This window comes from Coregonus clupeaformis, unplaced genomic scaffold (genome assembly GCF_020615455.1).
Source record: "Coregonus clupeaformis isolate EN_2021a unplaced genomic scaffold, ASM2061545v1 scaf0419, whole genome shotgun sequence".
Taxonomy (NCBI): domain Eukaryota; kingdom Metazoa; phylum Chordata; class Actinopteri; order Salmoniformes; family Salmonidae; genus Coregonus; species Coregonus clupeaformis.
Window position 1 is genome coordinate 214647 of NW_025533874.1, and position 24063 is coordinate 238709.

Consider the following 24063-nt stretch of genomic DNA (forward strand, 5'->3'; position numbering starts at 1 on the left):
CACTACAAGTGTGCATTTCCTGCAGCGCAGAAAAACTTGATGCGACAACAGGGTGATCAAATTAAGATCCTACACCTGTATGTTGTGATGCATATGATGAGCAGTGACTTCAAGCTTTGATTCATGCACACACATAAAGAATCATATCTTAAGGACGGTTTCAATACCTAAACTCTACATAGATAAACACAAGCAGAGACGCCGTTTCACCCACACGCACACACGCACGGATGCAGGTGCACACACACTCAATTAAGGATACCTTTTTCTGCCCATTATGCAATTGGAATATTTTTTTCCTCCTTGGTGGTCCTTATTACAAAAGGTCCCCTCCATAAATTAAAAGCCAATTCGATTTTTCCCAGGTTTTAAAAAAGCAAAATGTTTTCCTTCAGATTTTCCTTCTTTCTCTTTTAAAGAGGGACTGGCAGAAAAAGGTGCTTCTTTCATAGCTCAGGTCTAGGGGAGAGAGGTGAAGTGCCCTACACACAGCATTAACTGTATCCTCTGTAAACTAGGATCAGAGGGTGAAGGCTGGGAGGTTGGTTGGATGCCAGAGGTCAGTCCTTGGCTGTTGAAGACTTTTAACTCTCGCCCTATGAGAATAAAGGATTTAGCTCATGTTTTATTCATATACAGTACACAAACATCAGGGACCCATGCACTCAAGGCCAAGACCACTACTATACTGTACTGCTTTATACCACTCAAGATCTAGAGCTATCAATATCGAGCTATCGAGACAACACATTATTTTGATGGCTCCATACTAAACACAACCTGAAGCTGGACTGATACGTTGGCTGATGGGTTATGAGATATGTTGATGTGTTAACACATAGAGAGGGTTGTAGGGACAGAGGTTCTGTCTGCTCCCATGTGTGATATGATTAGTGTTCTCTCTCATTGGCGTGTGTGTGTGTGTGTGTGTGTGTGTGTGTGTGTGTGTGTGTGTGTGTGTGTGTGTGTGTGTGTGTGTGTGTGTGTGTGTGTGTGTAAGGCCTTATACTTCCACACTGGAGGACATGAGTGAAGGAGTGGATAATTAATAGTGACAAGTCTCTACCCGCTTTAATTGCTGGTGGAGAATTAGATTACCTTTTCAAAGTGCCTTCATTAGCAGGGGGAAGATCCATACCAACTCTAACACTGATTGTCCTCATATTGTTCTCCACAGAACCTGCCCTGGCAGGGTGGCTGTGTTTGTTTTGGTGGGATTGGGTAGTTTTTTTTTGGTGGGTGTCGTCAGTAGATGGATGCAGTCATTTTGTGTAATGTAGGTTGGCTTCCATGTTGTGTGTTCGAGTACAGCCCCAGCCCGAGTCAGAACCCCAGCTCTATACCCTATCACCAACCCCAGTCATACCCAGCCCCATCCATATCCGTCCCCATCCCCAACTCTATCCCCATTCCCAACTCTATCCCCATCCCCAACTCTATCCCCACCCCCAACTCTATCCCCATCCCCAACTCTATCCCCATCCGCACCCCCAACTCTATCCCCACCCCAACTCTATCCCCATCCCCAACTCTATCCCCACCCCCAACTCTATCCCCAACCCCCAACTCTATCCCCATCCCCAACTCTATCCCCACCCCCAACTCTATCCCCACCCCCAACTCTATCCCTATCCCCAACTCTATCCCCATCCCCAACTCTATCCCCATCCCCACCCCCAACTCTATCCCCATCCCCAACTCTATCCCCACCCCAAACTCTATCCCCACCCCCAACTCTATCCCTATCCGCACCCCCAACTCTATCCCCACCCCCAACTCTATCCCCATCCCCAACTCTATCCCCATCCGCACCCCCAACTCTATCCCCATCCGCACCCCCAACTCTATCCCCATCCCCAACTCTATCCCCATCCGCACCCCCAACTCTATCCCCATCCCTAGTCATCCCCATCCTATAGTCTCAGTTCACTCCCCAGCCCCAGTCAGCTCCATCCGCAGTCCCTGCTTCCAGCCTGCCTCCCACTGAGTCTAATGGAGTGTGCAGGAGCCAGGGGAGTCGCATGCTCTCAGCACAGCTCAGCTGGGCTCAGGACTGCCAGCATTATAAACTTACCGTGTGATTATTGTCAGAGCGGGACTCTGCTGCCCGGGGGGTCTGCACTGATGGGTAGTGTGTCACTGAGTACAGCCAGCCTGGGAGGACGGGAGGGAGGAGGAGAGAGAGAACAGGGAGTAGAGAGCACTGACTTAAGAGGAAAAAAAGCAGAGGGAGGGAAGGCTGAAATGATACATGGTGTGGGAGATAAAGAGAGCACGTAGGGAGTGATATATAGAGAGAGGAGGATAAGAATAGTGTGAGGGAAGAAAAAGAGAGGCAATAGGGAAATCAGGGAGGGAGAAAAATGTGGAAGAAAAAGGGATGGGGAGAGAGGGAGAAATTAGAGGAAATTGTTAAGCGTGCAAGCGTGTGCTGTGATATTGTTTCTCTCTCTCCATCTTCCTCTCCCTCTCTCTCTAAACGGTGGGGGTGTAGCCTGTATCTACCAAGGAAAAGGAACTCAATTTGGGACAATTTACTCTGCAGTCTCAGCCCTGATGTACCTTGGGAACAGAGAATAGGAGAGAATGAAACTGAAGGAAGATAGAATCAGCAAGAGACACACACACACACAGTGCACATACACAACCCCCTCTCGTACAAGGCACACAATTGCCACAAAGTAGATTTCACTTAGTTAGGTCTCCCAGGCGAGTCAAAAGGTTTGAGTTTATAAGGCTTGGAAATGAAAAGCCTGGGATTTGGCCAGATGAAATGTGGGCTATTTGATTTTAGCACCACCACTTCTTTGAGCAATTCCACTACAGAGACAGATGGTCAGGGTAAATGTTGAAATCATGTTGTGGAAGGGGTCACATGGTTGATATAAGGGTATCTTCATGATATGCTCTCGTTTCTACACTTAGCTCAGGTGGTATCAAATCATAAACCTCTCTAACCCTCAACGTAACCTCAACCCTTCGGAAAAGAGGTCCTAAACGGCATATGGCTGCACTGGACATGAATGGGGCGATACTATAGTTGTGTGCTAGCATAGAGTTTGATGTTGTGGTGTGGTGTGTGTGTGTGTGTGTGTTTCAGTAACAGATATGTGCTCAACCCAAACAGATAGGCAACCTGGAGGACCACTTCACCCTGAGAGACAGCAGGGGGCGCACTGACAGAGTTCCCCTGGAGAACACACTGGCAGAGAGAGCAGGGGTGAGTATCTACTGCACTTCAGGTAGAAGATTTAACCACTGATCTAGGGTCAGATCACCATATCCCTAATCCTAACCATCAGGGGGATGATAAAATAGCTGACCCCATATCAGTGATTAGGAGAAGCTATTACGTACTCCATCTGTTTTGAGCACAGAGAGACACATAACACCAACAGTGGCTGTGTTGTATCCATACTGTATATCCAGACATTATGATGGGGTTATATGTTATGTGGTGATATGTTGGTTTAGTGTAAACTGTCTGTAGAACATGGTAGGAAACTGATGTGAAACAAGAGTAAAGAGACACTATTCAGCTTTTTTCGATGTGATTATTGGATATATTTACCACGGCCCTGTTCGAAGCAAATTCACACCAAAGTATGAGTTTAATTTTACGCAGCATGTATATGCAAATGAGGGCTCATTTTGTTTTTCGTTACCGCTTTAATCAAGCCTAGTGTTGATGAGAAAAAAGAGAAAGTGTGTGTTGATGTTTACCTCTTTGGTACGGACCCCCCCTAGCACTCCCCCCGCCCCCGCCCCCACCCCCATCCCAACCCTTTTGTACCACCTCCATCACCCCATCCCCGCTCTGCATAACCCTCCGAGCATGCAGCCTCCGAGCACCGAGGCGTTGCTAGGGCAACTGTCACCCGCGGCGACATCCCATGACAGCATGAGGCGATGGGAGAGGAGAGAGGGGCTGTGGCACATCCTGTGTCCTCTCTCTAAAGTCCCCTCTCTCTTTCTCCCCTGTAGACCTGGCCCTTTACCAAACCCTGCGCCCCTATCACACCCTTCATTCACTGTCCTGACCCCTCACACACACATGCACAGATGCGTGCAAGCACACACACACGCTCGCACGCATCCACAAACAGACATGCACCTAGACGCACAACACACACACACACACACACAATACCCCCTAAAGCAGAGAGAAGATCCTCAAACTTTTGCAGAGTTACCATCTGAATCAGACTCCGTGTGATTAATTGAAGTAATTTATGCACAATCTCTAGTGACTCCATGTATGCTTCATGATTTCATTAAATTGTAAGTTTAATTACTTTTCTAGCATCTTAACTTTAGGTGAAAATGAATTCACACTCTGAAAATATTGCATATTTGGTAATGAATCTCAAACGTAATTGATGGCAAATAATGTTTTGTAATCATGAAATATTACACACAGAAATATTGCGTATTTACATTGTACCACCATGGCAGTTTCCTTGCTATAACCCTCATTATACAGGTATGTTGTATTTGCATTACATTTACGTTCTCCTCTCCATTCCCATTGGTTGGTGTTTGCCGTTTAACCCGCCTGTTGAGGATGAAGTATAGAGCGGAAAAACAGCTCTGACATCACCCTCTTTAACATGATTAGAGAATTCCTGTTTAGGAGTGTGAGACATAGAACTACTATGATTCAGACTAATATAATCTGCTTAATTGATTTGTGGGAGGTTTAAAACATTGTAATAGGGTTATGAGAGACTTTTATGTGTGTGTGTGTGTGTGTGTGTGTGTGTGTGTGTGTGTGTGTGTGTGTGTGTGTGTGTGTGTGTGTGTGTGTGTGTGTGTGTGTGTGTGTGTGTGTGTGTGTGTGTGTGTGTGTGTGTGTGTGTGACAAATACAATTAGTGTGCTACCTGGCCTGTAGCCAAAGCCTGCTGCTCTGCTCTACAACCCCTGAGCCTCAGCTTTTCTCTGACTTGTTTTCAGCTCAGTTGATAGCATCCAGTGGATCTGTCTACCAGTATAATGTATGTGAGATAACTCTATGGGGCTTACATCTTTATTTGATAGGATTGGTGGTTAGTCTATTCTGGTTGTGAGTCTGTAGTCATGGGGTGCCAACAACAGACCGTTATGAAATGCAGAAGCAGTCCCAGTCCCAGATTCCAATGTAGACCATCTTGAGTTTTGAGTTTAGTTTTATTTCATGTGTACTATGGCAACTAAAAGCTGAATTGCAGTAGCACATACTGTACAAGCAAACACATTTAAAGCAATAAACTGAGACGCAAGAAATGTATAGTAAGTTATTCTATAACATCCAGATGGCATAGAGATCAGTGAGTCTGTGGATGTGATGGGAGATAATGTGGGAAGATTGTAAACAGACATTATCTCTCTCAGACAGAGAGCGAGGGGCATGGTGGAGGAATGGTCCATTGTGGTCCCCACGGTGGGAGTGTGGGTTTGTCACCATGTAATCCCGACCCATGCAGCCCGAGCAAAGCAACAATTACCCATTGTGCTAATTACACTGCTAATTACATGATTACCAAGCCTCTGGAAAACAGCTCATCACAGAGATCTGAGAGGTCTGAGACAACACGCAGATAAGGCCTCAACATACACACACACATGCATGAACAGCACACACTCGCACCTGTACACACACACACACACACACACACACACACACACACACACACACACACACACACACACACACACACACACACACACACACACACACACACACACACACACACACACACACACACACACACACACACACACACACACACACACACACACACACACACACACACAGACTGACTGAGTCTGCTGTGCTGAGTGTAGCTGATAGGTTAACTGCAGTGTGAGTGTGAGGCTTCAGACTGCAGAGTTCCACACTCTGACAGTAATATCATTTCCCAGTCTTCAGAGGGCTTGTCTGTGTGACGTAATACAGAACGAGATCAGATGCTCTCTCTCTCTCTCTCTCCCTCTTTCTCTCCCTCTTCCTCTCTCTCTCCCTCTTCCTCTTTCTCTTTCTCTCCCTCTCTCTCTCCCTCTCCTCTCCCGGCTCCATGACACACACTCTTGATTCACCTGTCTCAGCCATCTCACCTGGATCATGCTCCCTGGGGGGAAACACACACACACACACACACACACACACACACACACACACACACTGATTCTCAGAGACTGAACTCCACAGTGACCTTTTACAGAGCGTCTCAGACACAGACCCCCCACCGGCTTCTGACCTACACACATGTCACTGCTAGTGCGGAATAAACACACACACACACACACACACACACACACACACACACATAGGCACACACATGCACACGCACACTCCTAGTGTACATCCAAATCACCCCCAGTGCAGAACACACTAATACACATTACTAATACACTACTTAATTGGTGCAAAATCTCAAAGAGTGGGACACCAACAAAAATGTCAACAATGGAGCAAATGCAAATGCAATAAACATGATTTGAAGCTATAAATAATTTGTTTACAAATCCCCCAGACACAACGAAAGTGTAATGTTTCTGTGGTGCTTTATTCTAGGTGCTTTTTTCTCATTAAGTTAAATCATATAAAAAAGATTCTAATATATCATTATTAAATTACAGAAACATTACAAACTGTGGCTTCAATATTCCTTAATTTATACACACATACACAGAATACAACACTGTATGTACTCAAATACAGCTGACTCATGCACACACAAAAATAGTACACACTCAGAATAAGGATGGCGTGTTCTGTGTCTACAGTGTTTCTCTTTGAGGATTTCCCTGCCGTTTCAACCTCATTGTTGTGTACAGGTTTGATTTAGCTTCTGATTCTAACGATACCCCACAATACCTTCTCTCCTCCTCTCCCGCCCTTCCCCCTCTCTCCATCCTCCTATCCTCCTCCCAAGGATGGAAAAACATTTGATTTATTTTTTCTCTCTCTCTGTCGGTGTTGTGTGTGTTTTTTTAAGACTCCAGTCACATCCGCAATCCCATGGCCCTATAAGGAGCTTTCACGCTTTTTGGTTTGCTTTAGATGTTTAATACCCCTCTCTTTTGTGTCAGGGAGCTGGAGAGGCGTTAAGAAGCGCTGATAAACCCACTTAGATCCCTTCCTGGCCCGTCACCCCGGCCTGCCAGGCTGCTTTAGCAGGGAGCTGATCTGTGACGGCCTGCCACTCAAACTGAGAGCTTCTGAAGGCTGACACAATAGAGTGAGCAGCACACAGGGCCTCGGCGGAGGGAGAGATGGAGGGAGGAAGGGGTCTAGGAGGAGAGGGGAGGGAGGGAGCGGGAGAAGGAGTCTAGGGGACAAGAGGTGCAGGGAAGAAGGCAAGATGGGGCAGAGTGTATCTTTCCTATCCCTCCCCTGTCTTCCACCGTTGCCTCTTCTTTCTGCTCTCCATCGTTCCCCCTTCCTCTCTCCTCTGTCATATCCTCTAACCTTCGTCCCATCCATTTGTCTCTCACTCCGGTCCTTCCTCCCTCTCTTCATTCTTCACCTTTCTTTCTCCCTATCACAGCCTCATCCCCCTCTCTGTGTTTTCCCCCTTCTCTCCCTCCCTCTCTCTTTGTCCGTCCCCCTCCCCCTCCCCCTCTTCTCTCTTTCTCCCCCTCCTTTCTCCCATGTCTCTGTGGTCAGGCTGTCAGTGAGGGAGAGGATGGAGAGAGGAGAGGAGAGAGAGAGAGAAAGGAGGGAGAGGACAGAGGAGGAGATAGGGATCAGTGGCGTGCGTCCAGGCGTGGGGTGGCGATGGTGGTGGTGGCGGTGGCGTGCGTACCCACTCCGCTTCACCATAATGGGCTGGGGCAGACAGACAGACAGCCGACAGAGTGACAGGGAGCGGGGTGATTGACAGGGGCACGCTGGCGCTGGCGCCCGCATCCCATGGGGCCGTGGGGGGTAGCTGAGCCCGAAATGTCAGCCGTGATATCTGCGCAGTTCCCAGTGTCTGCTCTGTCCGTATCGCACGGCTGCAGCTGGCTGCCATCGCCCGCCCGCCCTCACTCACACTCATTCCTGCTCGCCCTCTGTCTCTCACTCTCCCTTTCTCTCTCTCTCTCTCTCCTTCACACTATCTTGCTTTGTCTCTCTCCCTCACTCACTCATGCTCATTCCTGCTTACCCTCTCTCTCTTTCTCTCTCTCTCTCTCTCTCTCTCTCTCTCTCTCTCTCTCTCTCTCTCTCTCTCTCTCTCACTCTTGCTGCCTTTCAGAAACTCATACTCTTTCAACCAGTTTGTTTATCATAGCTGTCTCCTCATCTGTTTCTCCATTCATCTCTCACTCCCTCTTTCAGCCTCTCCTGTTCTTTCTCCATCTGGCCACACTTCATTGTGATTTGGAAAATGTCAGCTTCAGGTGGTCATCTTTTGTTTTGAACTTGGGTTTGCATTACAATGGCTCACTTTGTGTTCTCTATGTGAGAGAGCGAAGAGAGAGAGAGAGAGAGAGAGAGAGAGAGAGAGAGAGAGAGAGAGAGAGAGGGATGAAGAAAGAAAGAAAGGGAGTTTTTTTTCTGGGTATACAGGCAGTAGGCTTTGTTGTGTGTGTGTGTGTGTGTGTGTGTTTTATGCTTGCGCGTGTGTTTGCACATGTGTGTTTGCGTGCGTCTGTACAATGTGTGTGTGTGTGTGCCTGCATACATGTCACTGCTGGATGATGAATGCATTGACTGTGGAGGGGTCAGTGTCACAGACTGCATGGTCAATGGACCACGTCCCTGGAGCGGAGCCGTGAGTGAGCCTCCCCAAAGACTCTGAATCTGCCATTAAGACACACACACGCACGGGCACACGCACGGACACACACACACTCACACACACTCACACACACTCACACGGCTCCCCTGTGAGTGTGCCATTAGGAGCTGGCAGGCCCCGGTCCTGACAGAGAGCGATTAGCTCCCTATCATGTGTATTGATCACTGTGTCCTGGCTGGCCCTCTCTGGGAGAGGAGGTGCGAGGTACAAGGGCACACGTCCAATCAAATGGCCATTATCTGCGTGTGTATGTACGAGTAGACTGAGTAGAATGAGTGTGTATGAGGAAGTGGGCAGCATTGCTCACTTGGCTAAGCTGTGGTGGCTGGCTCGGTGAAGGACATAGGGGATTGGGGGTGGTGTTTGCCAACAGAGCACCAGAGGTGTGTGTGTGTGTGTGTGTGTGTGTGCATGCGTGCGTTTTGGCCTGCCAGTTGGGGGGGAATGTTTGGAAACATTGTTTTGTTCCCAACCCCCTGTCTCAACCTAAAGCCATTTCTCCCAGTTTCCTTATTATTTTTCCCTGTGGGGATACAGACGTTGTTGTTGCTATGGAAAGACTTACACACACACACACACACACACGTGGCAGGTGTCACTGATGGCAGGTATATACTGGGTATTTGTTTGAAGGGTACATACCTACCTACACTGTATCAGAAAACTGTAATTCATATGGTAATTTGGGGTATTATCAATATTAAAATACTGTGAAATGTTTTATTGCAGCATACTGTCAATTATGGTAATTGTGGGAAAATTTTGTGGGTGGAGAAATAATTGCTCTATTTTGAATGGGACCGTTATTCCATCCTACAGAATACAGTACAGTACCGTATTTTTGGAGCGCCAAAAACCTTTTGACCACTAGTGGTATTGTTGATTCTGGCTCATTCACATATTTTGAGGCATGCCTTGTAAGAGGCTATATTTGTTGCACCCGTTAGTGAGAGTGCTGTCCCAATTTAACTGGTATGTGGTAGTAGTGCCCCATCAATTTAAAATGTACAGATTGGAGTGGCATCAAGTCTTAAACCTTTAATGGTTGAGCATTTTGCCATATCTTTTCGGTCTGTTTTGCCCTGTAGTCGCTGCCAGTTTGGAAGCATTTGTTAAGGTCTCTAGAAGTGCATGTGATATAAAACACCAACTATTCATATAGGCTGAAATGTGTAAACAAATTACCTAGCAGCCAACCTACTTGCACCAATCCTATGTAATTACAGTAAAATACTGTGAAATACAAATCTAATCTCCCCTCAATGAATTCCATTCATCCATCCATTCATTAATTAATTAATTACGATTACAGTAGTATTTACTTTTTTACAGTATAACACAGCCAATTATATGGTATTGTACTGTTTGTCATTACACAGTACTTGCTTTGATACTGTATATAGATTACAGTAGGTGTACTGCAATATGAAATACAGTAGTTTACTTGCCTCTTCGCTCCCTGTAAGTTACTGTGAAATTCACTGCAACCCCAAAGACCGCAGTCTTCTAGGATGGCACTGGCAACTAGATGTTGTTGGTTGCTTCTATGAAGTCCTGAATTATGTAGCTACCGGTATATACCCAAATACAGGTGTTACGTACTCAGCTGTGGCATGTTGCTAGTTTTTAATACAGACCTGTGAATGGGCTGACTGCCCCACATCCTCAACCTGTCTGTGTGTGTCTACCTGGCTGTGGGGCCTGTGCCAAGTTTCCCCTTTCACTCCCACTCAGGTGACGCGGAGGACACATTTTCAAATGGACATGTGAATTAGAGGAATTCACTGTCTGTAGGCGTCGCTTAGCCTAGTTGTATCTGTTTTAAAAAAGTGTGGTTGTTGTTGTTGTTTTTGTTGTTGATGAAAACTCTGAAAAACACTCTGGAAAAATGTAGCTACTATAATCAAAATGATGATGAAGCCTTGCATGGTTTGTCTATAATTGTTATTCAATATACAATATACATATACAATTTGAAACATTCTCAGGCATTGTTTGCCTTGACTTGTCCTTTTAATGTTTCATGATATGTGTAGATGCATCTTTAAATTAATTTGTTTTATATCAATGTTCTGAGTGACCATTAGAATTCAGAAGCACTTGTGAAGTACACACTCTGTTAAACACACTCTCCTGAGTGTATTAGTCTACTCTAGATAAAAGAGTACGTACACACACACACACACACACACACACACACACACACACACACACACACACACACACACGCACACCCTTGTTGGTCCTGACGAGCTCATTTTAATTGAGCCTAATTGAACAATTGAAAGGGAAATAAAGCCAAGAAGCTTTTAGCACATGAAAGATGGCAGTGTCCTATTGAACGTTATTTATTGTTAGCCTCCTCCTCTGTGCTTTAAGTGTATGTCAGATACGGTGTGAGAGACTACAATAAGAGCCATGCACAGATCTGAAAGTGGAGCGTGTCTGTGTGTGTGTGTGAGTGTGTGTGTGCGAGTGAGTGTGAATGGGTGTTCTATGATTTACTGGGTCCACCTTCATGAGGACCAGCTACTTATCAGATCAAAGCAGAGGGCCGCGGCCCATGAAAGAGATCCAGGCTGAGTGTGTGTGTGTGTGTTTGTGTGTATGTGTGTGCGTGCGTGTGTGTGTGTTTGTGTGTGTATGAGAGAACGAGAAAGAGAGACAGGAGAGGGTGCTGTGTCTGAGTGAGAGAGAGTGAGAGTGCCGTGAGTGGTGCAGGTGGGTTGGAGAGGGGATTTTTTTTTAGGGCCGTTATGTTTAACCTGGTTTAGAGAGCTGGAAAGAGAGAGAGAGAAAGAGAGCGAGAGAACATCCCTCTGAACTGATGAGGAGGGATAGCTGTGGCATCAAAGGCTTCCTTTGTTCCCTGGCCCGTCCCCAATGGAGACCCCAGACCAGGGGGACCAGTGTCCCATCCGGTCCCATCCACCCTCTGCTCCTACGCTCTGTTAGGGCTAATATTAGCATTAGAAGGTTAGCATTAGCATTAGCACCAGGTCGTTGCTGTGTTTTCTGTTAACACTTTGCCACATTCTGTAAGATGTGCATACCATCAGAGTGTATAGGCAACCAACAAATACAAAGGAGAAAATGTTTTCACATGCAAATAAGACTTGATTTCTATAAGGAGAATCATTCTGTATTCATGTATTAAAGCTGGAATATGTAACTTTTTGGGCTACCCGACAAAATTAACATAGAAATGTGAGTTATAGATATTTTATTCTCATTGAAAGCAAGTCTAAGAAGCGGTAGAGCTGTTCTATGTGCATTATTTCTATGCTTCACATTTTTAAGTTTAGTTTTTGTGTATTTAATTTTTGGTTTTGTACACCAGCTTCAAACAGCTGAAAATACAATCATTTTGGTTATGGAAAATATATTTCACAGTGGTACAATATTTTAGATAGCGGTACAATATTTTAGATGATACAATGATTCTCCACAATATACTTGCTTGTTTTGTCACATTAACAAAAATTTGGCTAACTATTATAATTTTAGCAACCAGGAAATGGTGGATTGATGTCTTCATACAGCATCTTTAATGGTTGTCGTTTTATTTATGTTAACCTGTATTGTTTGTTGGTTCTCTAGGTGAGGTGGGTCCAGAGTCAACAGACTCACTACAGAGACAAGAGAGCTGTTATCAGAGGACTGGACCACAACACACACCACAGTGAGTTATCACTAAGCGACAGAGAATATGTGTGTATGTGTGTGTGTGTCGTATACTGTAAAAATGTGTGTATTTGCATAGGCTTGGTTTTGTAATTGTGTGTCTGTGTATGTGGGTCCACATGTATGTAACGTTAAGCATATGTGTGCATGTATGTGTTCTCTCTGCTTTGTGTGAGTGGGGGTTGTGGGTGGGATTGCAGGAGTGTGTGATGACTCACGTAGTGCTGCGGTGAGCCTCCTCTCTCTCTCTCTCTCTCTCTCTCTCTCTCTCTCTCTCTCTCTCTCTCTCTCTCTTTTTTTTTCTCTCTCTCTCCTGCTCTCTCCTCCTCTCTCTGTGCAGATTGGGATGTGCTTCCAGCCGTGGACATGCCTCGCTCTCCCTCTGCTCCTGGATAAGAGAGAGGGAGAGAGGGGAAGGGAAAGAGGTAGAGGGAGAGGGAGAGGGTGTATGTGTGTGAGACAGCAAGGGGAGTGAGAGAGAAACATAGAAAGAAAGACTGACAGAGTGAGAGAGTGGTGAGCTCTAAGGCCGGCTAGGGACATATTGACACATGAAAGGCAGCGAAGCTCTATGCCTGCCTGTTGGCGTCCGTTAGCTGGCAGTATAAGGTAGAAACACGCAGGCGCAAATCATGTCAATGCCTTGCATTGTGTTTGAAGGACGGGAAAGGCAGGCACAGGGCAAGGCTGCCTTTCCCCTGGCCTTGCGCATTTTGTACCAGATCATTTTTTACCAGTGTTCAGAAATCTATTTTATCGTGCAGAAAAAACATGAAGAAATTATTATTGATCAAATCTATATTTATTGGTTTTTCATTACATTTTTCATAAATGTTCACTACCTACCCTGATCGCACGTCACTGTGAGAGAGAGATGAGCAGCCGGAGAGAGTGATGAGAGAGGGAGACAGAAAGTGAGTGAGAGAGTGAGAAAGAGAGTGAGAGAATGAGCGAGCGAGAGAGAGTAGTAGTGTGTATGATATATGTGAGGTGAGGTGAATCTCTTGATGAGCTGATACCATGTCCAAAGACACGAACACAAGCTGTGCTGTGGTAATGTTATGGTAATGCTATGGTAATGCTATGGTAATCAGGCAGCAGTATTCCACATCACTAGAGAGAGGGGAATTCTGGGAGGCCTTTCACCACTGGGTGGAGAGGAGGGACTTCCTGGTCTCAGAGTACACAGCAACAACAACACACACAAACACACACACGCACTCTCGCGCACACACACACCAAAACAAATACACCAAAACAAATACACGCACTTATTCACAAACACACACAATGGCTAAAATAAGGACATACACCCATTACAATGGATTTTTAAAAAACTCACGTAAACAGTTTAGAGTGTATAAAAGGTGCAGTGAAATGCTTGCATGCTTGCTCCCTCAATATTGCAGTGCAATAATTATTAACAATAATAAAAAAGTAAAATGAAAAAAAACAAGGAACTCACTCTGTAACTCACAGGCTAACACTAAATTGTAGAGCGTATTCATACCCACGTCTCATATATGTTCCTGTCTGTCTGTCTGTCAGAGTTGCAGGAGCAGCAGAGTGAGTTACCCAGCCGTCGTCAGGACACTTTGAAGACTGAAGACCAACTGGGTCATTCCCTGACCTTCAACGACCCTCTCTGGCCCATGCAGTGGGAACTGGTGGGTCTCTTCCAGAGTATGTGTTTGTTTGTGTGTGTGTGTGTGTGTGTGTGTGTCTGTGAACAGCAAGAGGCCCGGGAAGCATAGTATAGTTGATATAGTAAAACACACACACACATACAAACACACTTGCACACACACATACAAAAGTATGTGGACATCTGCTCATCGATCATCTCATTCCAAAATCATGGGCATTAATATAGATTTGCTCTCCTCTTTGCTTCTATAACAGCCTCCACTCTTATGGGCAGGCTTTCCACTAGATGTTGGAACATTTATGCGGGGACTTGCTTCCATTCAGCCACAAGAGCATTAGTGAGGTCGGGCACTGATGTTGGGCGATTAGGCTTGGCTCGCAGTCGGCGTTCCAATTCATCCCAAAGGTGTTCGATGGGGTTGAGGTCAAGGCTCTGTGCAGGCCAGTCAAGTTCTTCCACACCGATCTCGACAAACCGTTTCTGTAAGTACCTCGTTTTGTGCACAGGGACATTGTCATGCTAAAACAGGAAAGGGCCTTCCCCAAACTGTTGCCACAAAGTTGGAAGCACAGAATCGTCTAGAATGTCATTGTATGCTGTAGCGTTAAGATTTCCCTTTACTGGAATTAAGGGGCCTAGCCCTAACCATGAAAAACAGCCCCAGACGATTATGCAGTCGGGCAGGTAGCGTTCTCCTGGCATCCAAACCCAGAGTCGTCTGTTGGACTGCCAGATGGTGAAGCATGATTCATCACTCCAGAGAACGTGTTTCTAATGGCCACTCCAGGTAACGCTTGGCATTGCACATGGTGATCTTAGGCTTGTGTCAGCTGCTCGGCCATGGAAACCCATTTCATGAAGCTCCTGACGAACAGTTATTGTGCTGAAGTTGCTTCCAGAGGCAGTTTGGAACTCAGTAGTCAGTGTTGCAACCGAGGACAGACGATTTTAACGCTCTACGCACTTCAGCACTCTGCTATCCCATTCTGTGAGCTTGTGTAGCCTACCACTTCGCGGCTGAGCCGTTGTTGCTCCTAGACGTTTCCACTTCACAATAACAGCACTTACAGTTGACTGGGCAGCTCTAGCAGGACAGACATTTGACGAACTGACTTGTTGGAAAGGTGGAATCCTATGACGGTGCCACGTTGAAAGTCACTGAGCTCTTCAGTACGGGCCATGCTACTGCCAATGTTTGTCTATGGAGATTGCATGGCTGTGTGCTTGATTTTATACACCTGTCAGCAAAGGGTGTAGCTGAAATAGCTGAATCCACTAATTTTGAAGGGGTGTCCACATCCTTTTGGCCATGTAGTGTATCATACAGATATTCACATGTCCACACAAACAAGTACACACACACATAAGCAGGGTTGGGTAGGTTAATTTCTAAATGTAATCCATTAAAGTTACTAGTTACCTGTCCAAAATTGTAATCAGTAACATAATTTTTGATTACCCAAACTCAGTAACGTAATCTGATTACTTTCCCTCTACGAGGCATTAGAAGAAGACGAAAAGAAGCCATCAAACGCATTTGGTCTGTCATCAAATCAAATTGTATTTGCCACATGCGCCGAATACAACAGGTGTAGACATTACAGTGAAATGCTTACTTACAAGCCCTTAACCAACAATGCATTTTTTTTTTTTTTTTTTAAGTGTTAAGTAAAACAAAATAAAAGCAAATAACTAAAGAGCAGCAGTAAAATAAAATAACAGTAGGGAGGCTATATACAGGGGGGTACCGGTGCAGAGTCAATGTGCGGGGGCACCGGCTAGTCGAGGTAATTGAGGTAATATGTACATGTGGGTAGAGTTAAAGTGACTATGCATAAATTATAGACAGAGTAGCAGCAGCGTAAAAGTGGGGGTTGGGGGTGTGGGGGTGTGGGGGCAGTGCAAATAGTCCGGGTAGCAATGATTAGCTGTTCAGGAGTCTTATGGCTTGGGGGTAGAAGCTGTTGAGAAGCCTTTTGGACCTAGACTTGGCGCTCCGGTACCACTTGCCGTGCGGTAGCAGAGAGAACAGTCTATGACTAGGTTGGCTGGAGTCTGACAATTTTGAGGGCCTTCCTCTGACACCGCCTGGTATAGATGAAAACTCTCTTGGCAAATAGTGTGGTCTACAGCTTATCATGAGATACTTTACCTCAGGCGAGCAAAACCTCGAGACTTCCTTAATATTAGATTTTGTGCACCAGCTGTTGTTTACAAATACACACAGGCCTCCCCTTGTCTTACTGGAGTCAGCCGTTCTATCCTGCCGATGTAGCGTATATCCCGCCAGCTGTATGTTGTCCATTTCGTCATTCAGCCACGACTCGGTGAAACATAAGATATTATAGTTTTTAATGTCCTGTTGGTAGGATAACCGTCGTCCAATTTGTTCTCAAATGATTGAACATTGGCTAATAGGATTGATGGAAGAGGCAGTTTACTCGCTAGCCGTCGGATCCTTACAAGGCACCCCGACCTACGTCCACGATATCTCCGTCTCTTTCTCATGCGAATGACAGGGATTTGGGCCTTGTCGGGTGTCTATAGGATATCCTTTGCGTCCGGCTCGTTGAAGAAAAAATCTTCGTCCAATACGAGGTGAGTAATCTCTGTCCTGATATCCAGAAGCTCTTTTTGGTCATAAGAGACGGTGGCAGAAACATATTATGTACAGAATAAAATTACAAATAACGCGAAAAAACACACATAATAGTACAATTGGTTAGAGGGCTGTAAAACGACAGCCATCTTCTCCGGTGCCACTTCTCCTAGTGGTCTCTGACTTGTGGTCAGACTCGCTCAGGTGGAACAAACTTAAACTTGCGCCTTTTTTCAATACTGAATTGAATGCCATTGAGAAAAGAGAAAGGTGTCTTTATGTATTTTTTTGCAAACATCCTTTCTGAATTTAAAAGTAATCCAACAGGTAATCATTTAGTTTTCAAAAGTCTCTGTAATCTGATTACAATATGTTTGCCGGTAACATAATTGTTTACAGTTAAAGTTTTTTTGTAATCAGATTTCATGTACCTAATTACATGTAATAATTTACTCCACAACCCTACACCGAAGGCTGAACTGAACAGCCAATCAATATAGTTGTGAGTTTTGATTGACATGTTGACGTTTATTGTCATGAATCTTGCCCTGGAGGCAGAACTGAGTGATTTCCGCTATATGGGCCACCTGCAAAGTAAAAATTGGCTATATTGTACAAAGGTACAGTATGCAGAAATCACTCCGCCATTTCCTGGTTGCTAAAATTGTAATAGTTCGCCAAATTTTTGGTCAATATTACAAAACAAGCACTCAGAGTGTAGAGAATCATTGTACCATCTAAACTGCTGTGAAATATATTTTCAATAACCAAAAATATTATATTTTCAGCTGTTTGAAGCTGGTGTACAAATCCGAATGTAAAAGACACAAAAACTAAACTTAAGAACGGGAAGCATAGAAATAGCACACATAGAACAGATATATCGCTTCTTAGACTTTCTTTCAATGAGAATGACAGATCTATAACTCACATTTCTATGTTAATTTGGTCTGGTCACTCAAAAAGAGACATATTGCAGCTTTAATTTAAGGTTAGGGTTAGGCATTAGGGTTAGCAGTCTGTTTAAGGTTAGGGTTAAGGTTAGGGTTAGGTTTAAAATCCTATTTTATGACTTTGTGGCTGTGCCAGCTAGTGATCACTCTGCAGACCTCCTTCCAGAACAAGATTCATGAATAAAAATGCAAACCTGCTAATCTGACAGAGCCCTGTGGCTGAGGGGTGGGGGATGTCCCCAGTGCTGATGAACTATGGCAACGAATGACTGACAGGTCAGTTCTCACGGGAAGATGGAGGGTAGGGAAAGAGAGAAAGAAAGAAAGAATAGTGAGAGTGGAAGAATTACTCTTCTCTGTTGGATGTGAGGGAATTCCAGGTTTCATATGGTCAGCCTAGAGAGGTTTATCCTGACCTAAAATTGATTATACAGTATATACCTCTGTATGTATTTCTCTCTCTCCCCCTTCTCTTTCTCTCCCTATTTCTCTCTTTCCTCTCTCTCTCTCTTTCTCTCTCTCTCTCGCTCTCTCGCTCTCTCTTTCTCTCTCTCCTCTCACTCTCTCTCTCTCTCTCTCTCTCTCTCTCTCTCTCTCTCTCTCTCTCTCTCTCTCTCTCTCTCTCTCTCTCTCTCTCTCTCTCTCTCTCTCTCTCTCCTTCTCTTTTATCTGTTCTGTGTAATCAGCCTCTAGTGGACATGGATATTGATTGAGGGTCAGTAATCTGCCCAGGGTTGGTAGCCTGCCAAGACCAGATGTGGTGTGTGTATGTATGTATACTGTATCTGATCTCATAGTGTCTACTCACTCACAGTTGGTCTACATCTATGTTGTTATCCTGACAATGTCACGTGCACTTGTAACACACATACAGTATATTGTAGGAACGCTCCTGTGTATCCAGTGTTGTTCTGTCAATGTTGTTCTCTCTGGAAGTTGTGTATTTGTGTGTTAAAATGTGTGTTTGGGTGTGAGTGGAAGTGTATCTGCGCATGTACATTTTGTGTGTGTGTGCGCGTGTATATGTGTGTGGGTGTGTATGTAAGTTACTTGTGTGTGTTGTGATGTCACGAGAGGCTGTGTCCTGGAGGGACGTTACATCCCCCTGAGGTGGCTGCAAACCCAGACAGCTATGGCTCCATCTGCTGGTATGGTCGGGAACTCCACCCCTCTATGGCCAATCTTCCCACGCAGCTGAAACAAATGAGGAGCTGATGAGCTGAAGGTGTGGGGGTGAAGAGACACAGTCTCCAACCTGGGCTCTCTGGAGGACAAGAGTGCTGCACGTCCACTTCCATGAGGAATATAAGGATTTGGAGATACTTACCTTTGGGAAATACTCACCTTTGGATATATGCACCTGTGGAAATACGTGTGGGACATTTGGAAGGACGTTTTGCTGGGTTGGCCACTAGCTGCAACGTGGAATACAGTAAGACTGGGGAAAAGTTATTTGAGCGAGTGAGAGTTATGATTTTGGATGTGGAAGAGACATCCCTGAACTGTTAACCCTTAAAGAGCCACAAGAGAACAGAATTGTGTTATACTTTCGTTAGTTTCCCAAGACCTTTAATAAAATCCTTGTTTTGATTGAACCTGGTCTCCTTGCACTACTTGAGCAATCCCGCTGAAAGCTGTGTAGCCTCTCGTGACATCACAGATGGTGGAGAATACGGGCACGCTCAAGCGTTAATAGTGCATGTCAGAGGAGGATACCGAAGGTTTGATCACCCAGTTTTCCAAGTTGGCCGTAGGCTCCCCGCCCGACTGAAATGGAGGACATATTGAAAGCCCTTGTTGCTGGCCAGCACGCCCAGATGCAAGCAAACGTGGCTCTCTTGGAGGAGCAAAAGAAAGCCAACCTTCTGAAGGCAGAGGAATTGCAGTTGCAGAGACAGAGGGTGGTCCAAAATACCCGCCCAATAAAGGCAAGTGACTTTATATCTAAGATGGGAGCTACCGATGACATTGAGGCATACCTGCATGCATTTGAGGCCACGGCCACTAGGGAAGCCTGGCCCAAGCAACAGTGGGTTGGTCTGTTAGCCCCCTTTCTAACCGGGGAATCGCTGAATGCTGTCCGGGACCTGGGCCCTGACCAGGTTACTGACTATGATGCCCTGAAGTCTGAGATCCTCAGCAGATATGGACTCACAAAGTTTGGTATGGCCCAGCGCTTTCACAGCTGGACCTTCCAACCAGACCAACCTCCTCGGGCGCAGATGCATGAACTTGTCCGAATCGCAAGGAAATGGCTGGATCCGCAGAGGAATACAGCAGCGGCGGTGGTGGAGGCCGTTGTGGTGGATCGTTACCTACGCGCCCTGCCTTATGAGGCAAAACGGTTCATCAGTCAACAGGCCTTGACCACGGCTGATCTGACCGTGGAAGCTGTGGAAAAGTACCAGGCCACAGCGGAGATGCTGAATGCTTCCCGAAAAGACCCCAGGAGTGCGGCCCCACCCCAAATGGGAAGAACCCCGTCCAAAGGACCCCAAGGTCTCGAACCCAGCCACGTCAGGACTTATCCCGGCTCCAGGGGGAGCCAGAAACCAGGCGGGTCCAAGAAGAGTACACCAGGAGGGGGAAACTCGACAGTGTTACCGGTGTGGGGAGATGGGACATATCTCCTGGCAGTGTGGGAAACCAGCCGATGAACCTATGCCCACTGCGGAGTCCTCCAGCTCAGCACCCACACACCGTTTTGCCTCGCTCTTGGGAGTCGTAGATGGCGGCCCAGATCGACCCCCCCACCTGCCCGGTAACTGTGAATCACCATGATGTGGAGGCCTTACTGGATTCTGGTAGCCGGGCCACCCTGGTGCGTAAGGATTTGGTGGGCCCAACGTGTCTGACCCCGGGGAAAGTCCTCCCAGTTTCCTGTGTCCATGGGGACACCAGAGAATACCCCATTACTGAACTTACAATGACCAGCACACGGGGAACCATACACACGACGGCGGGGGTGGTTGATTCCCTCCCCGTCCCTGTCCTAATTGGACGAGACTGCCCAGCCTTTTACCCACTCTGGAGAGAGTCTCAGGAGAGGATAACCCGAGTACCTCGGAAACGGAGAGGCAAGACTCATCCTGGGAAGGCTCCCGGTGCAATCCTCCGAGTTACTCACTCCCGCCCGGGCTCTGATAGGGATGGCAGGTGCCCAGACCGACACAGAGACGGAGCTACAGAATCTGGACAAAGAACTGTCTGGTCTGAAGGGGACCGCTGAGAGGTATCGTTTGTTAAAGCAACAGTTAGACATGAAGACAGAAGAGTTAGATATCCTCCAGGCTAAACTCCAACAGAGCTCCTTCCATAAGCAACAGGAGGAGCTGGAGAGGCTGCGCAGGACCATCGAGGAGTGTGAGGAGACCCTGCGCAGTAGTAAGGAGGTCCAGAAGAAGGCAGAGGAGAAGTACAAGGTGTTGGAGAACAAGATGAAGAATGCGGAGGCAGAGAGAGAGAAGGAACTGAAAGCTGCTCAACAGAAGCTAAACTCTGCTAAAACCAAGGCTGATGCGTTCAGTAAGAAACTCAAGGAGAGACAACAGGAGGCTGAGTCCCTGGTCCTAGAGTTGGAGGAGTTGAAGAGAGAGCAGTCTGGCAAGCACCACGGCAATGCGGACGCCCTCTCCCGGCGTGATGCCTTCTTCGCTGCCTTTACCCGACGAGGACGTCGGTCCCGAGGAGGGGGATGTGTGATGTCACGAGAGGCTGTGTCCTGGAGGGACGTTACATCCCCCTGAGGTGGCTGCAAACCCAGACAGCTATGGCTCCATCTGCTGGTATGGTCGGGAACTCCACCCTCTATGGCCAATCTTCCCACGCAGCTGAAACAAATGAGGAGCTGATGAGCTGAAGGTGTGGGGGTGAAGAGACACAGTCTCCAACCTGGGCTCTCTGGAGGACAAGAGTGCTGCACGTCCACTTCCATGAGGAATATAAGGATTTGGAGATACTTACCTTTGGGAAATACTCACCTTTGGATATATGCACCTGTGGAAATACGTGTGGGACATTTGGAAGGACGTTTTGCTGGGTTGGCCACTAGCTGCAACGTGGAATACAGTAAGACTGGGGAAAAGTTATTTGAGCGAGTGAGAGTTATGATTTTGGATGTGGAAGAGACATCCCTGAACTGTTAACCCTTAAAGAGCCACAAGAGAACAGAATTGTGTTATACTTTCGTTAGTTTCCCAAGACCTTTAATAAAATCCTTGTTTTGATTGAACCTGGTCTCCTTGCACTACTTGAGCAATCCCGCTGAAAGCTGTGTAGCCTCTCGTGACATCACAGTGTGTATGTGGGTTTTTCTGTATGCGTGAAAGTGTGTGTGCACTTATTTCTGTGTGTGTGTGTGTGTGTGTATCCACCCGCCCGTATGCTGATGGATTCCCCAGGGCCTGTTCTGGTGGACACTGGCTACATTCATCTGGCAGGCCTTTTCTTCTCCCACTACAAAGCAGCACTGCTCCCCTGGTGCACCCCCCCCACAGAGCACTATTTATCTATTGTGTTTAGTTAGACTCATCTGAGCTGCTCTCCCTTTCTCTCTCCCGCTCTACATCTCTTTTTTTGCTCTCTTCCCCCTTTTTTCTCCTCTCCTCATTCCATCCCTCCTCCCTCGCTCATTAATTTTCGCTCTTTACCTCTATTTCTCTCTCTCTCTCTCGCTGTCTCTCCCTTTTTTCTCCTCCTCGCTTTATTTCCCCTCTCTCCACTCTACTTCTCTGTCTTTCTCTCTCTTCCCCTCTCTCCATTCTGAGAACAACAACAGAATAGAAACCTCTCAAAACACTCACTTTAAATATCAAATTGTCTTTGTGTGTGTGAGGGGGGTTGACATTTTGGGGAAGGCTCTTGTTTGTTTTGTGCCGTGTGGGTTTACGGTGTTTGTGTGTGTGTGTGACTGAATGGGCGCTGTGTGCTGGTTGTGAGGAGCGGAGAGGCTTATAGGTAGTTCTGCTCGTAGCTCTCTCTACTCTCTCTCCTCGCCACATGGGGTGTGTTATGGATGCTGTTTTGATGTGCGGAGAGTAGGGCCTCCCTCGAGCGCTACCCTGAACCTTTTCAGCACCGTGTTTAGTCAAGGGGCTGTGACGTTCGGGTACACACACACACACTGAAGAAAACACACGCATACATGGACGGACACGCATACACATGCACACAAACACAAAGATACACACACATTCCCCCATTTGTAGTCAAAATGACTGACTGCATTTCTCCTCATCTTACCAACCCGCTTTTGTTCTCAACTTCTATGTAGCATGAGATTCAGTGGCCACTAAGGTAGGTTTTGTGACGCCTTTTGTTGGCAGAGTGTTGAACAGAAGAGGGTGAAATGGCTTCCCTACCTGAATGGATTTGAATAGCACTACAGGAGTGAGTGATTTAAGGAGTGAGAGAAGAGAGGGAGTGAGCAGACGAGGGAGTAAGACATTTAAATGGCCATAATTGAGGGACATGAACATATGATGAGTTATGTGATAGTACATTAGTACTATCACAAAAGGGTTCCAAAAAGGTTATTCGGCTGTCCCCATAGGAGAACCCTTTTTTGTTCCAGGTAGAACCCTTCTGAATTCCTTGTAGAGCCCTCTGTGGAAAGGGTTGTTCGTTCATGGAACCCAAAAGGGTTCTACTTTGAACCAAAAGGGTTCTACCTGGAAACAAAAAGGGTTATTCAAAGGGTTATCCTATGAGGACAGCCAAAGAACCCTTTTAGGTGTTATCTTTTCTCTAAAAGTGTACAACTTTTGTCATATAGCTGTTATCTATGTGACATATGATTATGATGTGTGTGTGTGTGTGTGTGTGTGTGACTGTGTTTTATTCTATGTACCTGTGTTTTACTACAGTTCAACCAAGGCCAATACAGCTCCAGTCACTTTGACCTGAACGTGATGCCAGTGTGGAGCAGGAACATCACAGGGAATGGAGTGGTGGTCAGCATTATCGATGACGGTATGTCAAGACCCACTCATCCAATACAAGAAAGGGCCAGGTTAAGCAGCGCCCAATGTTACAGATATAAATTAATAATATAGAACAAACATGCCTCTCTGACACATAGAATAAGGAATCACATCAACTCAATTCATGACATTTATATCTCCAAGTTCTACAGCCATTGCCTACTGAACGTGGCTCAGCCATGCAGGGCAGAGACAATGCATTTTTTTCTGTTTTAATGAACTCCATTATTTATTTGTTTGTATTTTAATCTCCTCTCATGTGGATTCTCTACCTTCATTAACATAATAAGGTGTTAAAAAAAATGACCATTATTGTATTAGCTAAGGACTAATACAAGGGGTTTCAGATATGTCAATTTAGACATCCAAATCTCTTTTTATACTAGGAGAAGGGGATAGAGTAAGTAGTTTATTCGAGAAGATATGTA

The 24063-nt window shown here is 46.0% G+C and overlaps 1 protein-coding gene across 1 annotated transcript in view; it reads left to right on the plus strand.

The window, feature by feature from the left end:
- The window catches only part of LOC121543941 (neuroendocrine convertase 1-like), a gene marked incomplete at its 3' end in the record, with an annotated part of 171864 nt that overhangs the window by 19936 nt on the left and 127865 nt on the right, over window positions 1-24063 (plus strand). Inside the window, exons 3-6 of the mRNA XM_045215297.1 lie at window positions 3128-3220; window positions 12371-12452; window positions 14003-14121; window positions 23519-23624. Coding sequence (XP_045071232.1) covers window positions 3128-3220; window positions 12371-12452; window positions 14003-14121; window positions 23519-23624 — 400 coding nt within the window. The remainder of the gene's footprint in view (window positions 1-3127; window positions 3221-12370; window positions 12453-14002; window positions 14122-23518; window positions 23625-24063) is intronic.